The following is a 27,537-nucleotide window of genomic DNA, read 5'->3' on the forward strand; positions in this document are numbered from 1 at the left end:
ATGTAAGCATTAATATAACACTGCAATGCAAATAAATGCTCCTGTGCTTTAAGAGATGTCTTTGGTGTGCACGTGTGTGTGTGTGTGCGTGTGTGTGTGTGTGTGTGTGTGTGTGTGTGCTTTAAGACACTGAGCCCCATTAACCTCATATCTAAAATGCAGATATGAGAGGACGCCTCCTAATGTTTTTGGTGACTCTCCTCCTGTAAGCACCCATGATGAGCGATGAGCTTCGAGGTCAAACCTTTCAGGTCACACTCGGGCTGGGAGCAGTGATACTGTTGGTCCAGCAGAGGATGAAGACACCAGCAGGATCGATGCAGAATTGATGCTCAGTCACAGCAGCCACAATGTCATGACTGCAGCTTCCTGCTGATGCTTTTACTTTAGTTCTTCAAGAAATCCAGCTCCTCTGTCAATATTATATATACACACTCACACACGCACCTGTTGGTGCACATATTAAATTTACATGTCAGTGAGGTCACATGGCATGCTGAGGTAACAGCATGAAAGTCACCAGTTTGACATGTGAGCATGGAGACACAGACAGTGAAATTACTTGGCAATTCCCAGAGCTTTGAATTGTATCCCACAGCCTTCCTCCGTAAATGGAATGCACTCGGGTGTGACGTGACCAGGTGGTCCTCCTTGATCTGTTTCAAGTCATCCACTGACTCCTGCTCCATGACCTTTGACCTCTTCTCAGTCAAAGCTGTCACAAGTGATGTCATGATATTGTCACACAGACCACTTCCTCTGTCTGATGTCTTCCTCTTCCTCAGGAGGGGGTAGGCTAAATAACAGACTCACCTCTCGGTGTAATGTAAGTGGAGACTTAGATTTAAACTTGTCATGAGGAGTTGACCCCCCCGCTGATCAGTGATGTCCGTCCTGGTCTTACTGTATGTCAAAGTGTTCCCTGGACCTGGTGCACCCCCCTCTCTCTGTCCTCCTCCTTGCTGATACATTGTGCTCTGTGTAGGAGGGTTCTCACCACCGAGCTTTATGTTGTAAGAGGTTAGAGTCCAGCTTTCCTCGATGAATGGAACTTGTTCATGTGTCAGCATGTGACCTTGGTTACATGATGACGCCTGCGTTCACTGTGGAGAGCTGTTGAGATCTCCAGGAATAGCTATGTAGGTGGACCTTGCTTTTAAAATGTTTAATATATATTCTGACTTTTAACATATTACATAATGATCATGATTTGCTGCTCAACCACTTTTCCTGTTTTTGCTGTTAGTTGTTTCTCTTACTTCAGTAGACTTAAAATTGAATTACAGTTAATATCAAAAGGTGTTTGTTATATTTTTTCATGCGCACTGTAATGGATGCTTTGACTAAGACCATGTAAAATGTCTTAAACATTGTAAGCTGTTTTAACCATGCAATAAAAAGTTATCGTGAATTAACATTGAGATGTTCATTTAATGTGTATTTCACTAAGCTAATAGAACATTTGCACACAGCTGCATATAAACAGATTAAATATTAGAAAAGATTTGTTACTCCACGTCCTTTTTAGCCTGACTTCATTGCTGCTATTGTGCCATGCTATCCTCTGTCATCTGTCATCTTAAACCTGACTATGCTCAGTTACTAAACCATAGTCATATTTTAAAACTGTGCTTTTTTATTGTCTGAATGCAAATAATATTTGATGTTCATCAGAATGGACAATGTATCTGAAAGGGTTCAGTTTCACAATAACAAATCTGTTTGAAACTTCACTTGTTATGGCACAGCTGTGTTTGAGTTAGTTGAGTTAGCTGCTTTGGTGTTGATCTGTGTCTTTTTTGCTACTTGAGCGCCATCTGATGGTCAAAAGCTGAACAGCCGATTTACTGGACAAATATAAAAACCAAAGCACTGCTCAACATACAGGTCCAGTCTTATTTAATTGGGTCAACGAGAGGAGTGGGAGTATTGTCAAAGATTAATACATCAGAGACATTTTCATCATACACATTAAAATTGTACCCAACAGTGATAAACATAGCATAACAGAGAAGTTTGGTTAGATTTAATTTCCTCAATTCCCTTATCTCAATGTACCAAAGTACTTGAATTAAGCCTCCAGAATCAAATACACCACTCACTGTTTAAATCAGTCTTATACATGAAGGACAACAAAGTCAACATTTCAACCTAACATTCCTGCACAGAACATCTTCACTCGCACTGTTCATTGTGGAACTCCCCTCAATTAAAAATACTCTGACTTACCTGAACCACCTGATCTACCCTCACTCAGAGACAAGAGTCTTGTCTCTCAATGACAAGACTCCAACACAAACTGAAACACAGTAACAACAGACAGACCAGGTGACAAAGTACAGAAGACGAAATATAAAGTAACAATTTGATTTTCAGGACACATTGATATGGACAACACAGATTGGACAATAGGACACTGCACTGTACACTGTACTGTAAGCTGCATACAAACACATATGTGAAACACAGAACAGACAACAAGTGGTGATAAAAAATTCCAGAGTAATGTCAAATCAAACATTTAGTTCAATTAAATCCAACAAAGTCCAAACCCTGCACAGTTACACTACCAAAAATACACCATTCCCTCCGAGCAGTACCAGCTGTCACTCATACCTGAAGTGAGGCAGGTAAAAATTATTCAGCGACTGTCACAGGAAGGTCTGTAGTTCTTTTTCTTGTAAATTACTTAATTCATCTGAGAAGAGGTAAAACATTAAAACTGAACACAGTGCAGATGATCCTCAGATCATAGGGCAGAGGTGTCCCCAACAGCTAAACCAAAGATTAACATCACTAGGACAGAGTATTTATTTCTTTCTGTTGCACTCAGTTTTAAAAGAAGCAGTTTAGTGACAGTCCAAAGCTTGAGAGTCGCTCTTCTCCAGTTGTCTCCTCACAAACAGCCTTTCATGAGGATATAGCTGCATCAGCTGGGCCCAAACCACACCAGACAGTGTTAGTGTCCATGTTAAAGGATTCATTTTTCACATCCTGAAGAACTCATCCTCATCCTCCAACAGACTCTACTTTGAGTACTTCAGAGCCAGCTGCAAAACCCATACAAATACATATTCAAATATGAGCTGTATTAATGTTAAATATTCTAGTATTCATCTTGTAGAAGAAATCTGTGTATGTTTACATCACCTTGTGAGCAGTGTCTGCAAACTGCTGAGCTCTGTGCATCAGCTCCACAGTCTTGTCCTCAGCACGAGTCAGTCTGTCTCCTCGTTCTCCCAGAGCCACATTCATCCTGTGAACTACATTACCCATAGTGCTGCCTGTGGCACGCTTCTCAGGCTGACCTATTCATACACACACAAAAAACAAAAAGTATATACACACACAGGAAACTCTTTTTCTCAAAGTTGTGTCAGGGCAAAGGTCAGGGGGTCTTGAAAATACAATAGCATCAATATTGGCTGTAGGCATTTTGACCTGACAACTTGACAATGGTGCCAACGTCAGTCAAGCTCAAGTCATGTGGAGACCGTCACTGTGCGTAGTAAATATCATGGCAGTCTGGTCCAGAGAAAGATATCTCAACAACTAGAAGCCAGAGTGTTGACAGATGGATGGACAGACAGACTGATGGACTGAGCGTGAGTGTGAACCACCACAGACCAGCTATCATTGGTGTGTGAGCAGACAGTCTGACAGTTACTGACATCACCCCCCATGATCTCAATATGTCACAGCTGCTCCTTAAACCCCTAATACTTGTAAAATCCCTGCCACGGCTTCAAATATATTTCAGAGGTGTCTGCCATTTTCAACAGGCACAGACTTAAACTGAGAATTAAGGCTGAAACCCAGAAAGGACCACATGTCATGTAAGTAACTAGAGGCAGCACACTGGAAGACAAGGAGTTCAGTATCATCACCCGAAATCCTGCGGGACAGAAATTCTCCCATGATCCTGTACCAAACCAGGTTTCAGAAACAGTTGCATTGGAAAGGAATAGAAACAACCAAAAACTATTTCACTTCACACACTGACCTGGGGGAAAGTGTTTGTGAGCTTCACAAGATGTCATCAGCAACCTCCTGAGCTAAACTGTTACAGCTGAGTTTGTTTTGTGTCCACTTCTGCTAAAATTCCTTTGCCGTTTGTTTTTGTTGTGTGGAAAACTGATGAGAAGTCTACCAACACAATTAAAATGCTCTCTGTATCTTTAATTACAAAACTGCCCATTTAAGCCCCTGTGTCAGCAGGCATCACTCTGCTGAAGTGCCTGTGAGCAAGAACCCTGACCTCCTAAAGACAATTCCTCTATCTGATTCACTGAAGCATCACACTGTGCTTATCAATATCAATAACCCCACATGTCACAGGTCGCCTGAGGTTAAAGCATGAAGTGCTGTTGAACTGAAATGTGGTTCTTTGCTGCAGCCTGGCACGTCTCCCACCCATTACACTGCCCCTGTCAGTGGGTTCAATGGTGCGCCGGGCTCCCTCTCAGCCTCAGAGCCCCAGGCTTCCTAAAGACTGGCTATTGTATGCAACTCCCCGAAATAAACAAAGTCTCTTCTCATCTGACCGCCACATCACAGAGAGGCCTTTCTGCTGCAACATAGAGGTGCAGTACAGTGAGGACAATAGACAAAAAGACAGAAGGGAAAATGACCCAGAGAGACACACTCCCAGGGTTATATGACCTGAGCAGTCATGGTGGTCTACAGTGAAGGTAAGGAGGAAACGTGTGACAGGAAGTTTATTGTTTTGAATCCCACAATAAACTGGAAAAGCAGCAATGTTTCCTGGGAAAAAGGAAGTACCCTCAACTCCACCAAGCAGTTTCTTTACATGATTGCATGGATTTGAGATGCTAAAGCACTGTGACACCTCCTCTCTCTCTCTCTGTTGCCTGAACACAGGTGACCTACACAGAAGCACTGTACCTGAACACATCCAGTGTACAGACTGACAGAGGACTGAAGCTGCTGCTTTAACCACACCACCTGTGCGGACAACTGGAAACTTTGTGGGCCCTAAATCAATTTCAAAAAGAAAATCGCCATTTCCTGAGGCTCAGTTCAGTATCATGTAGAGCTCAGATGCAGACTGTTGAAGCCTCAAATTAGCTTGTGGTTACCTTTAACAAGGACTGTGGATTTTCTTCCCCATCACTCACCTTGGAAACACTTTCAGAAGGGAATCTCTTCACAGCCAGTATGGACAAGTGGAACACTACAGCAACCAAAAACTATTTCAGTACTCAAGATAGACTTGAAAGCTCACGCTCCTTCTACATTACATTTCACTAAATCCTGACAACGTTTGCAAAAATTCATCACTGATGCTTCCAGGTGCAACAGTGAATCTGAGCCCTGGTTCCTCACTGATTTCCTCTGTGCATATGTTAGGGTCCAACGACAAGAAGAACTTAAGGTTCAATCTGACTAAAACTGATCTTGATAAATAAAAACTTCAGGATAACATAATAAGAGTTTGTGTCTCCCACAGTGACAAACAGGATGTTGATGAATGTGTTAATCTTCGCAACTAAAAAGTTAAGAGAATGCGTTATGTTAAGGAGCTATTGTTTTGGCCATGGTTTGAATGATTTAATGTTTCTACCACTGGTTTAAAGGATCCTGTGAGCAATCTACTGTGTCAGGTCATTCGAGGTGAGAGACAGATTCAGAAACAGGTTAAATGGTCAAAACTGAAGCAGTAGAGGCTGAGATATACTAAGTTTTAATCCGTAGTATGGGCCAAACTCCAAATACAATGAATCCTACATTTCCCATAATACATTCAACAGCAAGTTTTCAAAAAATTCTCCTTGGCTGTTGAATACCTACATCTTTAAATCTTCACAGTTGATCTGACGAGTAGATCACAGTAGATCTGATGATGACTAGTAAACTTCTATGATCAGTAAACTCATGATGTAAGTGCCCTTGGGATCACAGCCTTACCTCGACCTGGTGATCGACTCTGGGTCGCAATCATATTCTTCATTCGATTCAAGAAAGCTTTGCAACGGTAGAGGACCAGATTCATGGTGCAGGCATCTGAAAGAAGAAGGACATCACATTACAAATGGGGTCGATCACATGTGAACTAAACATGTATTGTGAAGTTCAGCGATCATGTGGCGCTACCTCCTGTGAGTTTGGACTGGCAGTTGATGAACTCTGCCTGTTTGGGAGGAACGTAGCTCTTACGTCGGGCCTGCAGGGTTCTGGATGCAGGGCCTGGTGAAGCTTCACTGGGACCAGCTCCTATCTCACGGTGAGCGCCCTGGCTCGCTCTCCTCTGGCTGCCCAGTTTGCCCAGCTTGCTCAGCTTTCTAGCCTTTCCCAGACTCTCTGCTTTGCCCTCCCAGTAGGTCTGGCAGGCATGGTACAGGATCTGGACAAAGATACACTTCTCTGCTGATGAGCTGGCCACCCACTGGTCCACAGCATTGTCAAAAACCAGGTCAAATTCTGGGCTGTCCTGGAAGAGCAGAATATAGGAGAACAAAGTGTACACTCACCAAGCACTTTATTAGGAACACCATACTAATACAAGGGTCTATGTTGACATGGACTGTTATGCCACATCCCAAAGGTCTTTAACTGGATTCAGATTTGGTGAATGGGAAGGTCACTGAAGTCATTGTCATGTTGATGAGACCAGTTTGAGATAACTTTTGCTGTTTGACATGGTGCATAACCATGCTGGAAGAAGCCATAAGAAGATGGTAAATTTTGGCTATTAAGAGATGCGTGGTCAGCAGCAATACCATGACTGACTGGTATCAATGTGCCCAAGTGTGGCAAATCATCATCATCATCAGCCTGGACTGCTGACTTGAGGTAGGTTGGGTCTATGGATTCATGCTGTTGACACCAAATTCTGACCCTACAATCTATGTGACTCAGCAGAAATCCAGATTCATCAGACCAGTCCAGTTTTGGTGAGCCTGTGTCAACTGCAGAATCTGACTTCACTGAAATACTGAAGCCAGGTATACAGGTGTTCCTAAGTGCTTGGTGAGTGTGCGTGTGGATAGACAGACAGACAGACAGATAGACAGACAGATAGATAGATAGATAGATAGATAGATAGATAGATAGATCGCTACTTGTAAGAAGAGAACATCTGAGAGCTGCTGACCTTGTTAGGGTTGATGCCGTTGACCTGTCGGAGCTGCTCCACTGTCCACTGGGACCTCCTGGTGAAGGAGGAGGAGCCTCCAAATTGCTTCACCTTTGTAATGAGTAGCTGATGTGGCCTTGTGTTGGTCACTATGTAAACAGATCACATATAAAAATGACATGCCTACTGAAAGTCTTCTTTTCAATAGCCAAACAGACAACCAAAACGTTCAGCTTACGTGAGAAAATTAGTCACAACCACTCACTGTCATCGATTCAATACAATGCAAAATTGTCTTTAGTCTTATATATACAGTGCAGCAGTGAGGTCTGTAGTAGTAGCGGAAATAAAACCAATTTCAACAAAACAAGGATTAAATCTTACTAAAAGAGCAAAAACAGAAACAATCATTATGTGACTACTGTTTTATAGAAAAGTAGTGGCTGAGCTGCTAACCCTACAAAAAGTGCTGCATAATCTCATTTTGTGTGGAACTGAAGGTAACACAGTGAGCACATCACTGAGCTAAAGATGTCAGAAACAATCACTGTGATATATATGAACGGTGAAGCAGCTTTGATGTGTGATGTGTTTACTTACTAATGTACATGCTGAACTGTTGTGATTGCTTGGCTTGGAAAAAAAATTTTGCAACAAGTTTGCCTGTTGCCAAACAGATCATGCATGAATAATTTAGACTTGTTTTCCTATGTTCATAAACTAAATATTCCTCTCAAGCAAAATAATGAATGATAACACAAATACACACACACACATTTTCCTGTTTGAAAATAACACATAAGAACACACATAAGAAATTAAGCAGTAGTACACTGCAACAACACACTGCAAACATTGTTAGAGGGATTCTGCAGTTTTCCACAGATGAAGCCTCATGTTGTGTCCTAACAAGCCTTATTAACATGGTATTTTATAAGCAGTATTAGTGTTGGTGGTTCTGGTGCGCAGATACAATGTGTTTTTGGTTTTTGATGGAAAAGCTGGCTGTCACCAGGATGCCTGCCGTGTACATTTTCTGCAGCTCTTTATCTTCCATGTCCACTGACAGCTCTGCTCCTGCTTCCCTGCCACCCTGTATTCTCCTGAACAATGGCTGCTGTGATGCACCATTCAACAGTGTGTCTGTTCTGAGCCACAATAACTGGCTTTAACCTACACAAAAACAGGCTTAGTATGCAAAAGTAATACTGAAAAACGAAAAGGTTGGAGGATGTATGTGACTTCAGGTTAGGCTCCACAGACTGGCTGGTTAATGTGCTCATGAGCAAAGCTTTGAAAGTGGAATGGCACAAAGTGATACTCAGTGGCCAACAGAGTACTATGTATGTGCAAGGGGAGAAATAAAAAAAAGTCTTAAGGGCAGATTTTACCTGACACACAGATGAATGTGGCATAGTCTCCTTTGGCTCCAGTCGGTAGGAAGGACATCCTCTTCCGTTTCCTCCTCCTCACCTCCACTGCCACCAGCATCCGCTCATTGCGAGGGATGAAGATCTCTTTGTTGATGGCAGACTGAATGTTCATTGTGGTCCTGAGACCTACACAGGTGATTGATGGATGTGACTGTGCCTGTTTAAACACTGGACTGATGTCCAGAATGTGCTAAAAGACTAAAAGAGCCACAGACTCAAAAATCAGGTCTGTTGTTTTCTGCTAAAGTCTCTGTGATGAAAACTGCTGATCAGAGAAACCAACACAAACCTCACAATATAGAATGGGATTACTGTGTAATTCTCTAAGGTTATAAACATGAAAAAACCATGATTTAACTATATCATAGAGCACTTCATATGATTATTACATTTGCTGTACTGACTTGATTTGATTTAACTTGATATGAGATCAATAAAACAAGTCTTGAAATGATTTGTCAAAATCATCAGAAAATTAATCATTTTGATCATTTATTGTTCAAGTCATTTGTTGAGCACCAACATCATATTCCACTGTGATTATGTGCTGCCTTTATCTCAGTAAACTGAACATCTTTGTCTTTTGTTCTGTCAGTTGGAGAAAACAAGACACCTGAGGACTTTTTCTTTTTTTCTTTTTTTTTTTTTTTACTGTTTTCTGTCTTCTCAAAGACGTAAGATTTCATCAGGAAAATAATTAACTAGTTAAACAAAGATAATTGTTAGTCCAACTCTAACAGAATCTATATGACAAATAACAAAACCACAAAATCTATGAGGAATTATCATACAGTATGTATCACTACAACTTCATTATTGAATAATTAAATCATCTCATCATCATCTCATTATCCCATCAAAAATTATTGATGAATACAAAGCATACATAGATCAATTTAAAAATTTCTTGCACTTTTAGTAAGTATTAAAATCTTTCTCCACAGCTGAAGTAGCAAGACCACCTTGTCAAATTTGGATTTTTCTACCAGAGAACTGTGTCTGGTATAACTGTCAGTTATTTCATTTTTTACTTTTGGTAGAGTACAGGATTTTCAGCTTTTGCTTTATGGAGTTTTTTTTTAGGTAACCAAGTGATTGATGGCCACAGTTAAACAGGCCTTTCAGTACCTAGTAAAGAGTCTGCAAAGTAGCTGATGTATCGATCTCTTCATTTCTTACAGCACACTGGTTCATGCTGGTGAAAAGGGTTTGAGGTTAGCCTACCTGTTCTTGTCGTCTTCTCCACCCAAAAGCCGGATTCTTGCAGTAGTCTCTAGTCCAGGGAAACTTTCTTGTTAGTTCTAATAAGATTAGTAGCCTGTTAGATCCACTCAGTATTTCCAAGGTTCCTGTCATGAATTTATACCCAGGCCCACCAAACGGCGTGCCTTGCTGTGAAGGCACAAATCGACCACAGTCCATCCCATTTCAAGAGGTTGACATGCACGTGGTTAAAGGCTGGAAGTCAGAGAACAGACACCAGCTGTCTCATGGACAGAGCCAGGGCTGACTAGCACTTTAAGTGCAGGGGAAGGGGGGGTGGGGGCACCAGCTGGGGTGATGGATGTGTGTTGTTCTTCTATGGAGACCAAAAATGTTTATCAGTAAATACATTCTGAAATCATCTGAATAAATATAAAAACAAAACAAAACAAAAAAAAAAAAAAATGAAACCATGAAACATTTCTGTAATTTATTATTTCACCATTCTTCTTATCACTTCAGTTGTCAGACAGTCAGGACAATCAATTGTCTTTATTGGCTGTTGTTTTGATCTGAGTGAATGGTTAGCCAATCACATAACTGAATTTACCCTTTGTGTCTTGACAGTGAAAAATAAATGTGATAACGCGGTTGTGGATTAACACAGGGTTGGAAAAGGAGCATTTTGAAAAAAACTGAACTGCACTGAAAAAAATCCCTTCAAAATAAATTACTTTCTGAACTAATACCTGTCAAACAAATGTGGAAAAAAATGTTGGATAATATCTACTTTTTTGTATTTTAATCAAATACATTAAATATATATATCAATAATATAGATATTAGTAAGCCAATATGGATATGAATGATCCACTGTCTCTTCTCAGTATCTACTGTTTCATCCAGAAAGCAGTCACAGTGAGCAGTCACTGCAGTCACTGAATAGATTAAACTTTAATTTGCTCAAATCCATTCACCAAGCTGCAACAGTATGGTGAATGGATATGGCCCATGGAGGAGGTGTATATATAAATGGTGAAATTTTACATATGTTTTAATAAGTTCTTTAAAAGAAATGTGTCACAGCACCCCCTATTGTTGAATTTACACAAAATATTACACAGTGAATTAAATCTTGTCTGTGTTGGAGCTTCTTTTGGTGAGATAACAGTTTTTATCAAAATAATACTATACAGACAAACCACTGACTACTATGAAAAGTGGACTGTGGATATTTCACAAATTTACCAAAAATATAGTAGCAAATGCAGCTACACATAACGAAAATATGGATATAAAGTATTTGAATGAGAGATGAATGGGTAGTGAGATATGAACGCGTGTACTTTTATTAAAGTGCTGTCCTGTGGTTGACATCGTCCTTTCGGATGTAAACATCGTCCCCAAAATGTTGAGAGGCAGGTGTTTAAAGGTGGTTTAAAATTTAATATAAGAGGCTTTATCAGAGGGGGCAGGCATTTTTGACCATCAGTACCAGGACCCTTAAGGACCATTTCATAACCAGGACCTAGTGTGAAAAGCCTCGCATGAGCGTCCCAGACTGAACCAGAGTTGAAGCGTCTCATGAAACAAACATATAACATCAGACTAAATGAATGGAGATCAGGGAGTGGTGTAGCAGAGGTGTGGGTCCCCTTAATTTTAATGAAAAATCAAAGATCTATCAAGGTAAAGCACCACATCATCCAAGAAGGAACGGTACAGCGAGGAATGGTGAGCATGACCACAGACTGACAGTGTCCCCGTGTGCAAAGAAGGACACATTTCATTTGCTTTCACTCAGCTAAGGAAGTTAACCACAGATGTTCTTGATGACACTGTTCAGCTGCAACGTAACATTTGAATAATTTCACAAACAACAAAATGAGAAACTGAAAAACAAAATGGCACTTTACAAAATTATTGGAACATAGAATAAACAGTATATCATGTCAAATCACAGTCACTCTTTAAATGGTTTAAACTTGGCTGCCAAAAACATTCTGTATCCTCTCTATCACTGAATGTGATATGTGATATGAAAAGATAGTTTGAGTTTTATTTCAGGGGAATGACGTTTGGCCATGGCACAGTTCATGGCAGAAAAAGAAGATCCTTCATGCCATAACATCATCTCTGTCCTCAGTAGACCCCTTATTGTTGTTGCTTAGATATGGCACACATAATGGTAGGCCTAAGGTGCTCCACAAGAGGGAGATATTCATTTAACCCTATGACGTTTACCAGAAGGATAGATACAGGCAAGAACACACTGGTAAGCTGTTTGGTACTAGGATGACACTGGAGCAGGAACCAAACACCTGCAATGAATCTCAATGACCAGGGTGCCACCTGGTGCTGCAAACATGGTATGGGAAACCTAGTCCCTATCATTTACAGTCGTATGCAACGTTTTGCATCATTCATCCTCATGGCACTTATGATGTATATTTGTAATGGCATCCTTTAGAGCCAATGCAAAAAGTCTGATGTGACTTTCATATAGTGCAGCAAAAACATAGGGTACATGGCTTCCTGTTCCAACTCTAGTAGCCATCACTGACATTTTGCTATTTAACTCTATTTGGCATTTTTCTCTCACCTTTAAATGGTGGTATTATTTTGACCACTTCTAACCAAAAATATCCATCTAAATATCTAATCTGTTTGAACAGCTATTCACCTGCATGTTATGACCCTGCACATGCAAAAGTTTACTCTGCAACAAGACTGTTCACTGCAGATAGAGAGAAAGTGTTGATGGGTCATTTAACCTGACAAGAATGTCTGTTTCTAGGTAGGAGCGTAACCACATTGACCAAATAACCAACCAACCAAATAAAAATCCATTAATCAGCCCTAATCTGAGATTTCAAAGGATAGATCATTATGGCAAAATCTCTATTAACAAACGTATAATACCTCATAGCATTGTTGTAGTCGAGTCACTACATCTAAAATCAGAGTCGGGTCTTGAGTTCCCAGAGGTTGAGTCTGACTCACCAAGGAAGAGCCCAAGTTGACTCTGAGTCAAGTCCCCATTACCTGAGTCTGAGACTGAATCTTAGCACTAACTGTTACTGATAGTGTGCACATGATGAACACACATACCTGCCTTTGCACATAATTGAATAATGTTACAGTATTGATATAGCTATCAATAGCTTATACCAAATTATTATGTGCCTGTTACAAAAAAACTCAACAAAAAGGTCCTCATCACAGTCAGCGCTACGCGATCCTAGTCTGAATCATCAGTGCTCAAGTCCAAGTTGAGTCACAAGTCCTGAAAACCAGGACTCAAGTCAGAGTCCTGGGCTCAAGGACTACAACACTGCCTCACAGTATATATCATCATTCACCTGATATCTTACTCTTTACTTTTTAAACAATATTCAAAGAAAAACATGATCAAGTCAGTTTGAAAAAAACTTCGACAAATAATCAACTATTTAAATCCAGATATCATATAAATAACTACTTGAATAACACAGTAAGTGAACAAGCAGCAGATCAAGTCAAAACCCAATTAGTATCTCCCCAAAACAGAACTGCTGCTGCAACTTGTGACATTTGAGCAGAATTCAAAGGAAATGTTTTTTGTAGTTAAATAATCAATTGATCTTTGGAAATCCACTTTTCTTCTAATAGCTGACTATTAGAACAACACTGAGACTAGCTGAGTCAGCTGTGAAGCAGTTGGTGGCCAGAGGGGAGAAAGAAAAATTAGATTAGAACAAGCCAGAGCAGCTGTGGAGTCAGAAATCATTTCATTGTCAGATTAAATGTCCCTGTGAGTTAAGGCCTCTCTTGTTTGCAACTGGATTTTTCACTCTGAAAAACTGTTTCTGCGTCCAGAGGCTCCATCTCTAAAACTAATCTACAGCTATAAGGTACATACATCAAATATGAGAAACAGAAAAACTTTAAGCACGTATCACAACAAAACAATGAACATGAAGGTAAAAATATTTCATTCTAAGCTTCATTTATGGCAGGTTTGAATGTTTCATTTAATTAACATGTGGAATCAGCAGGTTCTGGTCTACATGCTTGTGTTTCCATGTCTCAGTCAAGTCAAAATAAAGCAAAGCCCATTATCTTTGCACATGGAACATATCCATATCATGCTTTGCTTGAGCCAAAGTGTGGTTTCAGTTCCTTCAAAAATTCAAAATGCTTAACGATCAAAAAATAAATGTGAAAAAATTCTCTGATGTAACTTTTTCGTCATTAATTTCAGTCTCACGATCACTTCTTCACCACAAGATACTCTGAAACTAGTTGTTGCTTTACTGAACTATTTTCTGTAGACTTTGCGACAAAATATCAAATGATGTGCAGTATGATATTTTAGTGTAGTGGTAGTTTGTGCCTAATATTGGACTGAGATTACAGTGCGCATCATGCCATCATCTTGCAATGAGTAAGAGCTCTAACAGCTACAAGGACAACTAGGCTGTTGGCAACTTGCAAATATTTGGCCACTAGTGTTTTTTTATCGGCTTAATGTCAGTGTTATGTCCTTTATTCCTGACACAAACATTTCGAAGTAAATCTGATGGCGTGCCACAGGGGCTGATATCAGCGTAGAGTTAAAGCTTCCATTAAGTGACTTTTTATTCAATTAATGGTTAGGATCAGAATTTTTTTTTGCTGTAATCATTCCTAAAATGATACCTTATATAGTTTACTAATAAATAAAACTAAACTAACTGCCCTGCCAAGTCCTGGTCTGATCATGCAGCCACAGCCTGTGTTTGCGATACAGTGTTAATGTGACTGGACATGACTGTCACAAACCTCCAACATGCCTACCCTGTGTCCAAGTGTGTCACATGTACACCAGGTGCACCAAGCAGTTCTCTTTCAATTAACTGTCTACACAGGCCACATCACGGCCCGTGTCCCATTGTGTGTTGGACACAGGTGGTCTACACACACATCACTGTGCCTAAACACGTCCTGTGTAAACACAGGTGGAGCGCTGAAGCTGCTGATGCTCTGCTAACATGCTGCTCATGCTACACCTCCTGTGTAGTCACAGGGTTAGAGTTAGCCAACTGTTTTCTAATAGCTGCATGATAAGCTGCAGGGCGTTTGTTGTGGAGTCCAGTGGTCAGAAATCACTTAATGTAGCTTTGACTCAGACACTGGCTGTTTCTGTCAAATACTCAGGTTTTAAGACTCAGTAAGTCTGTGTAGTGCATTGTGTTGGATAGAATTCCCTTTAACCTTCTTTACAATATGACCTAACATGATCACATGTGGTTTGTATCTTCTCATGTGAGGCATAATATGATGAGAAATTATTCAACATATTTCTCACAAGCATGAGGTTAGACATGGAACAAGCACTGGGGTTTTCTCTATGACTACAGTCTCAGCAGCACAAACAGTCACAGTCGCAGACGGACAGAGGTTTGTGGTGAGACAAACATCAATCCACAGTGGGATCTCCGACACAGCTGAACACAGTAGGGAGCATTGCACAGGAAACAGCAGTTGTTGTAGAGAGATGACCAGGAAACAGGGGATAGGCTTTGAGCGTAAACACCTCACTGAGGGCTGAGCTCAGTCCACTCAGTCCGGACCAAAGGTCACATCGAGGTTACAGTGTGTAAACTGGGAGGACGTCACATGTCATGAGTAAAACAGGTGAGTGATTTGTGTGTGCTTGTGTCTGTGTTGGGTCAATTCATTTTCAATTCTGTCAGTTATAACAGTCATTTTAGTTTGCTTATTATTTGCCATTCATGGCTGCATGACATATAACAATTTGAAATTAAAAAATGCTGACAAAACAGTGCAGACAAATAATCTTGCGCAGCACTTTAGTGTTGTGTGGTTTAATGAACATCGCAGCCTCTAGGCCACTAGCTTTAAACCTATTTTTAAAGCCCTCTTCCAATCAAATCAAAAAATAGCACAAATTAAGCGTCATCAATCATTTTCATCTGGACGAGTGCCATTCACAATACGTTAACGTGCAATATTAGAAAACAGTTATTCACCTACATTTTTGGTCAAACAAAATGTAAAAATATTCTAAAATAGGAATCAATCTTCCAATATTTCACATTTCAAAGATCTCAAAGATTTCATAACATGTTAAATTATATATTATTTAGGTTTAAATATTGCTTTAAATCAAATATTGTATGGAGCAGTTAATTATTTTAAGACATTCAAGAATGAGGAGTGAAGTCTCTTCCATTCCGCTTCATGAACTGGGCTTTCAGTTTATATTTCAGAGGGTGTGAATAGAAAGTGAATTGACCCCAGCTGTGGTGGTTCCATGTGTCAGTTTTGCACTTATGTTATGAGGTGTCTGGGTTGTCCTCTGTAGGTTCAGGCGGTTCTTGTGGTCTGTACATAAAGGTGAGAAGGAAAAGAGCCACATCATAAGAGCACCAATAGGCCGTGTGTGAGGTCACCGCTGACCAATAGCGGCTCTCCACCAAGCCCTCCCGCAGCTCAAAGTCGACGCGTCTCTCCAATTCCACTGAAACGGAGAAAGTGTCAGATTATAATCCAGCATGGAAGGTATTTTTCCTCTCTGAGCTCTGGTGGTCAGTGTCAACATGTGAAGTCTGTGGATTTTTCTAAAATGCCATAATGGAGGGTTTGCCACTTAGATAAGTAATGGTTGGTGTGCAGGACATAAGGACATACACGAGCATTAAAGGATAACATTCATATGTTTTGGGGTGTAAATTATTGATAGCAACAAAAATCTTTGCAATCGATGCAGTATTGAGCAAGAAAAGTGTCGGCAACTGCAAACTGAGCATGTCAAAGTATGTCCACTAATATTCTTGTTCTTGCCACTGGCAGGCTCAGTTTTTGGATCTACCTGAGAAAGAAGAGTCACTCAATACTTGACCATAAGAATCTATGATGGAAACACTCTTTAGTCCATTGTTTTAAAATGGAGAAATGAAGACAGAGACCCAGTTCCAATGCCTGGTCTTACATACTCGTCTGTTGAATCTCATCAGTCTGGGTGGTTGAACTTGTAACCACACCCAGCTGTGAGGTGGAGTGGTCCTATCGTGGCACAGCTGCACATATTGTCACCAGTAGTTGGCAGGGTAAGTCAGACAGTTCAACTGGGTGACATGACTTTTAATTCAGGGATCGGGGCTGTTTACTACAACTAAATCAACAACTATGCCACCTTCAACTTTAAACTTTAAACTACTGTATCTATCAGTCCACACAAATGCCTCGTAGCATGATTTACCAAACAGTCGGTAGTTTTTATGCGCTTATGGTGATGTCACAGGTGACGTGGATTGAAGTCAGGATCCAGTGCTTAGGGGGGGACATAAGAATTGGAGCAAAATCTTGAGAGATCTTAAAAATAAAGAATGTGACAATGAAACTGAAAAAACCTGACTTCAGGAAACAGTCAAGATTTTATAGGCATGATGGATTTTGACCCTCTGACCCCCCCACAGCAGGTAAGTTAACCTGGGTCTCTCACCAAAAGCACAATACTTACATGACGTGCTGTCCATAACAGCTGAGGTGGACTGGGACATGGCAGGCTCTACCTCCCTCCTCTCCTCCTCCAATTCTTTGTCCTTCTCTTCGGCGTCTGCCACTGTCGCTCCTTCCTCTCCTGACGCCACATTTTCCACTTCGGAGGCTCCACCCTCACAATCTGACGGCTCCTCCTCCACTCCGCCCACCTGGCCGCTGGAACGGGAGAAGCGGGAAAACAGGATTCCTCCTATTCCCTTTCCCAGACTCGCAGCACCTGAGGAGCAGTGACATTAGCACATCACATAATTCATTCATGTGAAATATATTGCACATACATCATCTATAACAATCTGAATTCATTCACCGACAGAACTGAATCCAAATTTCCATTATTGTGCTCCATACAGCTCTAAGGACCAGACGAGCTTGGAGAAACACCAGTAAGCTGGTTCACCAGCTCTGGCATAAAGAATAACAGTAGACTGAACGACAGTGTTTCACTGACCTCTGCTGGTTCAAAGTCTGTGTCTGCTGGACGTCTGACCACACCCAGCATCACTGCTGGATGCGGTTTGAGGTGTGCTCAGGCTGCACTGCCTTTGGCTGTGACAGCAAGAGCAGGAAACCCCACTTAAACTCAGGGCAGGTGGAACACTGGGAGGCAGGTATAAGGTTGAGTCTATGTCAGCTGATTAACAAATAGCTGCAGGTGGTGGAGATGCTAAACTTTAATTTAGTCTTTTCACAACTTTTAAGTGTGGACTCAGCCATAATAAGCTATTTGAACTATGTGTTGATTAGAGTGCACTGTTTACCTGCTGTTGGTATACCTGGTATTAGTTTACTTGCCACAGAGCTGTCAATTCAAGTTACACTGAGTGACTCAAACTGAAATAAAGTGGATACCCCAACCCGAGCACAAACCAGCACCCTTTTATAAAAAAAAAAAAGAGTAAAAAGAGTACGCTTCAAAACCTAGCAACCAGAGGTGGTTACAAGTATACAGTAACCACACCTACCAGTAACGTCACAGTGTACTGATGCACCCTGAAGTACTCTTCTACATCATTGCAGCAACGTAAAAGAAAGGTAGGCTGGATGGATCGATGGAGCAGCACAGTGGCTCAGTGGTTAAAAGAAGGTTCTGAGTAGTTTACATGTTCTCCATGTGTCTGTAGTGGTTCCCTGCAAGTTAGGGGAACTGTAAAGTCTTAACTGCCTGTAGCTGTGAATGATCTGTCCAGAGGATACCCTCCTTTTTGCCTAGTGCATGCTGGGATAACCCCCAGCCCAGGACTCCCAACAGGATAAATAGGTTAGACAATAAGTGACACAGAACAATCCTCAGAAGGGATGGATTATCAAGAAAGTGGCTTTTTTACAGTCTCTACATTTGTCTGATACGTAGAGTAGGAGCTCAATAAAAGGACATATTATGGCAACAGCTGCTGCACATCTACTGTATAATATAAACATCTCTTATTAGTTTCAAGTGGCCTATATAGTGCTTTCAGTCTCCATTCTACAGCTGATGCATATAGGAAAAGTGACATTGTGTTGTCAGTCCAGGAGACAGAAGCTAATTGCTTCTATTGATTTGTTTAGACCAGGCTTTCTGCCCACTGCTTGCCTTGCTACAATATCAGCAGGGAAGGCAGCTCCTATTTCTCTCAGCTCAGATCAGGTACGCCATGAATGTGTAGCTGTTGTGCCTGAAAGGGCTGATGTTCAGTTGGCTTTCACAGCTATCGTAAGTCTTTTCCTGCTTCTTGTTTGTCAGTAGCTCTCAACCATGAGAACATAACCCACAACTTCTATCATATCCTACTGCATCCTCCACCCACACAGCCATGCTCACCCATGATGCTGGCCTTGCCCAGGCTGGTAATGGACTCTCCGTAGTGCCGTCGGGCCTGGGGCGGGGAGGTGCAGGGGCTGGGGATGCTCTCTGAGTCTGAGATTGACGTGGTCTCCTTTGGTATACCTGGGTTGAGCAGTGTGGGCCGGATCTGATCGTACGGTGTCGGGCTGGTGGTGTTGTACCTGTACATCAGATCCACATCGACCACAAGTCACTGATACATGGACTGTAGTCCTCACTCTGTCCCCACCTCTGACTTCATTAAACTGGGCATACTGTAGCTTTAGTCACTGTTACATCATAACAGACAGAATGCAACATGATAACTACTTCATACCAGCTTGTTATACTGTTTCTCTTATTGTGAATTGTAGAGAGAGTAGAAACTGTGAAACAATGCATTTCATCACAGCATCTATCTATTCTTGAATTCTTGAATAACCTGCATTCTCATATATAACATGACTTACCAGTGGATTTGAACAGGTGCAATGTTACTGTAGTGTTTTAAGATAAGAGGCTCCAATCTGTATGCCTGAAACAAACAAATAAATACAAATGCTTAAGAAGATGAGGGTTTCACATGATATTACTTTTCAGAGATGTTCTTTTTTAACACTTTAATTTAATTGTCACCATGTCATTTAGTTTTCATTATTTGTAATGTAATATCATAAAAGCGTCAATGAAAGGTTTTGATTCTCGTTGTCACAAGCCATAACGCAGCTGTAAAACTAATTAAAGTCAGAAAAATGGATGATGACTGTGATCTGAGGATAGTGACACAGTCAGCTGTGGGCACTGTAACTCACCACAGGGTCAGTGGGATGGAATATATTGAAGAGGCGTTTGCAGATAGATGTGGGCAGGATGTGGTCCTGCACACCGTTGCTTCCAGGCCGGATCCCTCGCAACGCCAAGAAAACAGCCAGAGGAGAGCCCATGCAGAAGAAATTTTCTACCTGCAACACAAAGAGCAGGGTAGATAAAACATGGAGAACAAAAGACACTCACCCCTGAAAGGATGTGAGACCATAACCCCTCCTACAGAGCTGCTCAGTGGCCACTTACAAAGGACTGTGGCTGTGCTGGGCCACCTCAAGGTGTATATGCATTCAACAAGCAGGTTAAATACATACATACAGGTTGAAGATGCACACTAACTAACTCTTCTTATAACAACCATTAATTTAAAGTCCATTACTGCTTCCCTCTTTTCATGGATCTTAGCTCACTCTTTACTCAAGTGACGACCACTGAATCAACTACAACCAATGACCAGAAGGTAGAAAACACACACTGGAGGGTCTGTGTTGCTACCTCATGCTTTGAAAGTATTAAACAGGAATAATTCAGTGGATACTCTCTTATACCCAGGTATGGGAAAACCACTGCTATGTCAGCCTGTCTCCATCCTATGTGATTGTGATGCTTGTAGGGACAGTGTTAGTAGTATAAAACAGAGGGTTTATAGTTTCAGTCAGAGGATTTATTTGCAGTAGCTGTAATCATATCTAGGACGTGTGCTGAACAGAGAATGGCTGGTAACAACTGATGACAGATACAGAGTCCAACTTGTCTACTTTACCTTGAATTTTAACGCTGGCACTGCAACAGAAGAGGAGGTCTGCAAACCCTGGAACTGATCCTCCAAGTCCCTCAACCTGATGGGATGATGGACATAACAGAGATTAAAATGACTCCAATACAAGGCACTGATATGCCTTCAAATCCAGTTTAATTTAATTTATCAAAAAGTACATTTATTTGCTCAGCAACTCCTTGCAACCAATTACATTTGGAAATCTTAAGCAGGATCCTAGGCAGTGGTGCAATTCCTGTGCTACACAATACACCAAATCTTATGAAAATGCAGTGAGCTGATAAATGCCTATAACTACTGCAGAGTCTTTTGACCCAAGTATGAAACCCAATTGTACCCTTTCCAAGTGCTGACAAAAGCCAGATGTTAATGGGGGTTGGTGCCTTTTTGGTCCAGTCTAAGAGGGACAGACAACTCCACCTCAATCTAAAAAGTTTCCCAGGAAAACTAGAGAATATTACTTCTGCTTATATAACAGGAGAGTCTACAAGGATTGGCAGAGTCACTGAAATCTTCATTTTATGCTAAAACAAATGCGGAACTCCACACCTGTTCTAGAATAATAACTGGAGCAGTACCTGAGCCGTGTGAGTCTCAGCTGCTCCTGAAGATGGCGCTCCTCGTCACTCGGCCAGCGGACCCTTGTCTCCTCCGGGTCTGGCGCTTCTTGATGATGAAAGCGCACAGGATCCCAACCTGTCATGATGTCGAAGGTGATGACGCAGCCCAGCGAGTGTGACACTATAGACACTTTCCCATGTTTCTCAAAGTCTGGATTCCGCGAGCAGAAGAGTGAGTACAGACGATTCAGCTCTAGAGTCAAACCCCTGGTAATCTACACACACAAAGACACACAACAACAACTCACACATACACATTTGTGGGGTATTTGTCTCTGTTGCTATTTTTAATTTTGTTATTAAGATTCAAATGGTTGATGCTTGATTTGAGTCTTAATTATTCATCTATTATTTCACAGCCAGGCAGTCGACTATAATTCAGTGCTATACAGCTATGTTGGATTAAAACAATTTAGCCAGGATTTAGTTGTGACTGATGTGAGTTGATTCAGACTCATGGGACTAATGCTCCCAAACTGACAAAACGCAGCACCGCAGCTGCGAGGAGACTGAGCGAGGCTGAACCTCAGGCTGGGTGTGTTTCTTAAAGGAAGCAGGAAAGCTGTGATGTAGTTTGGTCTCAGGCTCACCTCGTCTCTGTACAGAGGACTGGTGTAATACATAATGTCCATGGCGCTGCTGTTGAGCATGTCTCTGAGACCTCGCACCTTGTCTGGAGTGATGGAGTCCACCGTATCTGCAGGGAGAGCAAACAAGTACATCCAACACAGCTGTCAGACACACCCAAGGGGAAAGGACTTCTTTTTTAATACTTTTTTAATACTGTTTCATGTTATGATGAAAAGTTTTACTCTAAGACAACCTAGTCTTGTGGATCTGCTAGTCAGCTGTTGTCAAGCCACACACTTTCAAGGAGACACACACAGACATTGGACAGGGCCATAGATACAGGGCCAAACCCAGCTGATGACATGGGAAAAACAGGGCTACACACCTCCTCCAGCTGGATCTGTTCAACACTGTTCAGGTGAAAAGACGGACAAGCACACATCTGGTTGCTCTCAAGTGCCGCAGCCTGATGTCTGGGCAAAGTTAGATAGATAAATGATTGCATATTAAAGCTGAATGCTTAGTAAGATTTTTATTGTAAAGTTATGTTGTGCATTAGTCTGGTGTGAGACCGACTGGATGCTCATTGTAATCTTTGTTACAACTCAGTAGTTTCAGGCTCTCTCTCTTTCTCTACTCATGTGCTGCACACATTTACACTTTCACACCAGGATCTGAGCTTGTTAGTAAAAAAAAAAAAACACTAGTAAGGAAAGGGTTTAGTCCCGCCATGGACTCATAATCCTTTGTCTCATCTCATCCACCCCCCCCACCCCACACACACACACACACACACACATTCTTGCAGATGAATCAGGGCTTTTTTCATTTTGGTCTATCCACAATCCAAAATGTCAGCTACACATCTTACTGTTTAATCATACAATTTGCTATTCAAGCCACACGAGGATAAGCCTTTTTCATGTTGATGACCCCATGAACTTTCCTCTAGTACAACTCTAAATAATATTTTTAAAATAGCTCAAAGGAGAACTCAGGTATTTTTGAACCTGAGCTTTATTTACCCACGTTTTTGACATTTTTGGGTGTAAATGATTGATAGGAACAAAAATCTTTGGAATTGGTGCAGTTTTGAGCAAGAACCTGGCCACTGCAAACAGCTGCTGCAATGTAATCAAATGGGCAACTGGTCTTGCATGTGTCTGGTTTTACCTGGTTTAATTGGTTTAATTAATTCCCAGTTCTGATTCTGCTATTTTAAATGGTGGAGAGGTGGGTCTTTATATGCTGAGGAGTAGCATACCTCCATCCAGAGCCAGTTTAGACCTCCACTCCACAGGAAGGAACTCCACATGCTCTGTGGTGCGATCAGAGAAGTGCTTCTCCTCCATCTTTCTGGCAGAGTCTCTCATCCTGTGCATCAGCCGAGACAAAACAATTACTTCAATAATTATTCTGATTCGATTCAGTCTTCTGTGTTCCCACTGGAACCCCCCCCCATATCTCACATGCTGGTGTTCCTGATGATGCGGCCTTGGTCCATCTTCTGTCCAATGCCATGCACAACGAAGACGATGTGTGTGGTTTCAGGTGGGGTGTCCTCAGGTGCTGCCTCCTCCACGTACCCCCGATGGAGACGTGTCCCGCTGCTGGAGGCTGAGGACACAAGAGGGAATGTTACTATACAGCATGCTGTGTGCTAACACAGTGGCCAGACTGTTTTTCCCAGCAACAAACTTGAAACAGAAACCCCTCTACATCACCAAACAAACTGTGTTACATGTTTCATATATGATCCAGATTATTAGATGGGTCATTTAGGCAGGTCACAATATATGGAGCAACCCTTTAGAACTTGGTGTGTAATGATTTTGAGAGTGCACCATGGACGTCAAGTTCCCTGAGATTTTAATGAACAACACCTGAGTCAGCTCTGTACCCTACAATCTGTTGTCCCATTTTAGTAAATTGGTTCATGGTTTATTTAGGGATCAGTTCATTCAAATGACAAAACAATGTCTTTCTCCCTGCCCTGTAGCAATATCTCTTCAGTCTGATAGTTCTCTCAGTATTTCTGTGGTCATATAGTTCTGGTTTTATTTGTGCCCACAGATTACATTTTTATGTTTGTTTTGTTTTTTGTAATTTGGGTGAACTGAGCCTTTAAAGCTGCACAATTTATGTGCAGTTTACGTGCTTTGGGTACTCAAGACCTTATGTTTCTCTCCTGTAGTTCAACATGTAGAATTCAGTAGAGCTACTCATGGAACCTACGGGCTAAACAAACCTCTTCTCTTGTGAGCATCTTGTAAAATTTTTGCATATACCTTTAGAAAAGCCCAGTTTCTGGGTGACAGTGCGTGCGATCTTGGAGGTGGTGGCGTCACTGTACAGATACACCTCATCCACACTGTGCCAGTCCACATGACTCCTGCTCAGCTTCAGACTGTGGATGGCTGGGAGACAGTCACACAGTGATTAAGAGCAAGTGACACACTTCAGTCAGCATAATTAATTGACAATTCCCCATGAGAAGTGTGTAGAATGTGTGTATGTGTGTCTGAAACTCCATTTCATGATACTGCCTGTACACACACTCATTGCCTCCTCCTCACTCAGGTGAGCTTCCTGTTGGTTCAGCCAGAGTTAGCTAAAATAGTATCACCTGACTTGTATTGTAGCCTTGGTCTGAATGGCACAGTTACAGTCACCACACACACACACACACAGGTGTTGTTTGCACCTGCAGCTTCTATACTCACTCTCACTCGACACAGTTACCTCAGAACATACCTTTATCCTCTCCACACTCACACACACACACACACACACATTACATCTCTCCTGGGTCCACTTTCTTCCACACTCTTATATTTCTCACCGTCCTTGCTGTCCACTGTGGTGGTCACCGCCTCCATCTCGTAGGTGTCCTTCATCTGTTGTCCCCGGAAACGGGCAAGGTGCTCCAGCTCAATGAGGTCACTCTCGTCCTCCTCCAGGGGAAGCCATGTTCCATCGATGAACCACTGACCCCTCATCACAGGAATACGGTCTTGCTCTGAGGGACACCATATGATGTTTACCACACTGTCTGAAAGGCTGTGTAGCTGAGGCTTGCTTTATTTACTTCACTATCTTACAAAGTACAGGGAACACTTGAAATGAGACAAATATGGAAAGTAGCCATACTCAGAAGGCATAAAGTAAAAAACTGATTTGAAGTCAGTTTGGAAATAGAAAATTATCTCAAAGACAGAACGTCAAGAAGAAGGGGATGAAAACAGTAAAGCACTGAGAGAAAATGCAGCATAAATGTCTACTCTACTGTCCTATGTATTACACTGTCCTGATTACTGTCGCTGTCAGAACTATTAGTAGCTAAATTGTATTAATAGTGGCAGTAACGGTTTAGGTGGAAAATATCAATAATGGTATTGACACTACTTGACAAGGCAGTTTGGTTCATAACAACACAGACATGAAAACTGCCTCTATGTGTGTGTGTGTGTGTGGTGTGTGTGTGTGTGTGTGTGTGCTCATGTGTGCCAGAAACACAAATGTCCATAGTTCCAAGAAATAATAAATAAAATGTGTACATAAGATACCTGTCTGTTTAATTTAGATCTGAAACACTTGATGGATCAATCAACAAAAATTAATTGGCAACCATTTTAATAATAAGTGTTTGGGTCATGTTTGTTAAGCAAGATGGATCAAGTGAGGGAACTAACTCATCATCAGCAATATATTCTCTTGGAATAAAATTTCTACATCCTTTACTTCATGTTGACATGATTCATCAGCTAAGCAAAAATGTATAACATTGTCTGGCTGCAGATTCTGCAGTGTCTCAGATCTGCTGCTTTTCCTCTGATATCACAGTAGCTATAGAGCTTCTGTATCCTCTTGTTAACAGACAATTAATTAAGTAACTAATGAAGTGACTAAGTGTGTAATTTCAACACTGAAGAGTAGAAGCTGCTGCTGAGGCAAATGAATGGACGGTGTATGTCGGTATGACCAAGTGTATACTGCATGTATATATGTATGCAATAATGACTGTGTAGCATCTGCTATCTCGTGGTTGGAACAGTGGGGCTTGCAGTGTTTTTATAGTACTTGCTATTACTGGTAAAGGTCCTAACAGCCGTAATGGTAGTAGGCTGATGGAAGTAGTAAAGCCTGATGTTACAGTGACTGTAGCAGGTCTATTCAGTACAGGAGGCTGGCTCAAACAGCGTAGCACAGAGTGATGCTGTTGGTATAAGCAGCAGCAGGCTGGTGGAATAGTGGCTGTGCTAACAGTTCTGATAACATTGAGTTAACAGCCTTTTCATTATAGACATAAATCACTGGCATGCTCACGGTTCCAGTAAACAGGGTAGCATTCCTTTTCTCTGATGTCCACTTCATAGAGCCCCCCTCTGACACACACTGCCTCCACAATGACGCTGATGTCGTCCGGATCCTTCATCTCATCTGACACCGAGCGCCGCTGCCCTCCGCCCCATTGCACTGCCGGCTCCGCCCGGACACTTCCACTGTCCACGGCCCCGCTTTCCGGCTGGATCTCATCGGACCTGGTTGCCTCCTTTCCCTCGGCCTCGGCGGGCTCGATGGGGTGTTTGACCTTGTCAGGGTTCTGCTCGCAGAATCTCCGATAGACGATCTCGATTTTTAAAGAGTCGTGTCCGACGAATGGCTTCCACGTCCGCTTGTCCTCTTTGTAAAACCATCGGACCTCCTCCGGTCCGAGCTCCGTAACGATGTCACCGCGGTGCCTGGAGCTATTGGACCGTATGCGCTTCTTGGTTGTGACGTTCCCATCACTTTCAGTGTAGTTCGGGTCGATGTCCAGATACGATGAGCCCGAGTATTCCTCCCCAGCCAGGCCCAGCATCATGCCATCCTGGGATAGCAGCGGCAGGTGTCTGTCCAAGCCGGGCTGCGCCGAGTCCCTGTCCGCAGCAGCAGCAGCACTGTCTACCAGCGGATTGTCGTCGTAGCCGGACACAAACACATCGTTTGCCATGTCCCACTCACTGCTGCTAACAGAGTTATTCTCCGAGCTCTGCTGGCGGACAGTCGCTTTCTCCGTCATGTTGCTCACAGTCCGGCCGCAGTACATGGAAACACACAGCGATGGCCCCACCGTCAGACTGTTACATCGGATTAACGGGTTCTTGCTCCACAGCTGCTAACATCTGTATGCCAAACTGTTCTAACCCCAACTATATTCCTTAACATTATAGCTACAGATTTAAAAAACACTAGTTGGGACTGTTTAAACGACACATAAAGCTACAGTTGAATCCCAGTACAGGACGCACTGCCATTCCCGTCCCCGGTTTTCGTGATAACTGCTGGGATGGTCAATGAACGGTACTAGCTAGGGTGTAATCTCAGTTGCTCCATACCGTCAAGTAAACTTCCTGTTCAAACATTCACAATAAACTCCACTTCAACGAGCAAGAACAGGTGGATTATACAATTATAATAAGACAATGAAAAGCACACCTATAAGAGGAATATATATTGAATAGGAATACAACTACCCACGCAGTGTTTATGGTGTATATAGCTAGTTTGACCTCTCTTTCAAGCTTATTTCCATAGGATGGCTTTTACTTTGAAGTTCGCCGTACGGTGGATTTGCCCGGACTGTGTCCGCCGCACGTGACTCATGGATTGGGTTCGTA

At 41.9% G+C, this 27,537-nt stretch overlaps 2 protein-coding genes across 3 annotated transcripts; both read right to left on the reverse strand.

The window, feature by feature from the left end:
- Window positions 1-1,882: 1,882 nt before the first annotated feature.
- stxbp6l (syntaxin binding protein 6 (amisyn), like) lies at window positions 1,883-10,029 on the reverse strand. 2 transcript variants are annotated; one of them, XM_018703395.2, is made up of 7 exons: window positions 9,754-10,029; window positions 8,488-8,655; window positions 7,115-7,245; window positions 6,115-6,364; window positions 5,929-6,024; window positions 3,151-3,308; window positions 1,883-3,050 (listed from the first exon to the last, which is right to left on the reverse strand). In XM_018703395.2, the coding sequence occupies exons 2-7, from the start codon at window positions 8,639-8,641 to the stop codon at window positions 3,027-3,029; spliced, it is 813 nt and encodes a 270-aa protein (XP_018558911.1). In that variant the 5' UTR covers window positions 8,642-8,655; window positions 9,754-10,029; the 3' UTR covers window positions 1,883-3,026. The 2 variants fall into 2 exon arrangements, with proteins under 2 accessions (XP_018558911.1, XP_018558910.1); XM_018703394.2 differs by having other exon boundaries at window positions 6,115-6,451.
- Window positions 10,030-11,363: 1,334 nt separating this feature from the next.
- On the reverse strand, window positions 11,364-27,518 carry ddhd1b (DDHD domain containing 1b). The gene is made up of 13 exons (XM_018703389.2): window positions 26,204-27,518; window positions 24,720-24,896; window positions 24,166-24,294; window positions 23,347-23,494; window positions 23,142-23,251; window positions 21,898-22,004; window positions 21,266-21,522; window positions 20,673-20,748; window positions 19,897-20,046; window positions 19,555-19,619; window positions 19,082-19,266; window positions 17,240-17,497; window positions 11,364-16,237 (listed from the first exon to the last, which is right to left on the reverse strand). Exons 1-13 carry the CDS (start codon window positions 26,964-26,966, stop codon window positions 16,053-16,055), a joined length of 2,610 nt encoding a protein of 869 aa, XP_018558905.1. The 5' UTR covers window positions 26,967-27,518; the 3' UTR covers window positions 11,364-16,052.
- Between the last annotated feature and the right edge of the window lie 19 nt (window positions 27,519-27,537).

The sequence above is a fragment of the Lates calcarifer genome, linkage group LG7_1 (assembly GCF_001640805.2).
Source record: "Lates calcarifer isolate ASB-BC8 linkage group LG7_1, TLL_Latcal_v3, whole genome shotgun sequence".
Taxonomy (NCBI): domain Eukaryota; kingdom Metazoa; phylum Chordata; class Actinopteri; family Centropomidae; genus Lates; species Lates calcarifer.

Coding starts and splice junctions, on each gene's coding strand:
- stxbp6l (XM_018703394.2), bottom strand. CDS start 8,641: ATGAACATTCAGTCTGCCATCAACAAAGAGATCTTCATCCCTCGCAAT. Junction 7,246..8,487: donor CACATTCATCTGTGTGTCAG/GTAAAATCTGCC, acceptor CTGTTTACATAG/TGACCAACACAAGGCCACAT. Junction 6,025..6,114: donor CCAGTCCAAACTCACAGGAG/GTAGCGCCACAT, acceptor TTCTTCTTTCAG/ATGCCTGCACCATGAATCTG.
- ddhd1b (XM_018703389.2), bottom strand. CDS start 26,966: ATGTACTGCGGCCGGACTGTGAGCAACATGACGGAGAAAGCGACTGTC. Junction 17,498..19,081: donor GGGCAAGGCCAGCATCATGG/GTGAGCATGGCT, acceptor ACTGCTCCTCAG/GTGCTGCGAGTCTGGGAAAG. Junction 16,238..17,239: donor TGTTATGGACAGCACGTCAT/GTAAGTATTGTG, acceptor TCTCCGTTTCAG/TGGAATTGGAGAGACGCGTC.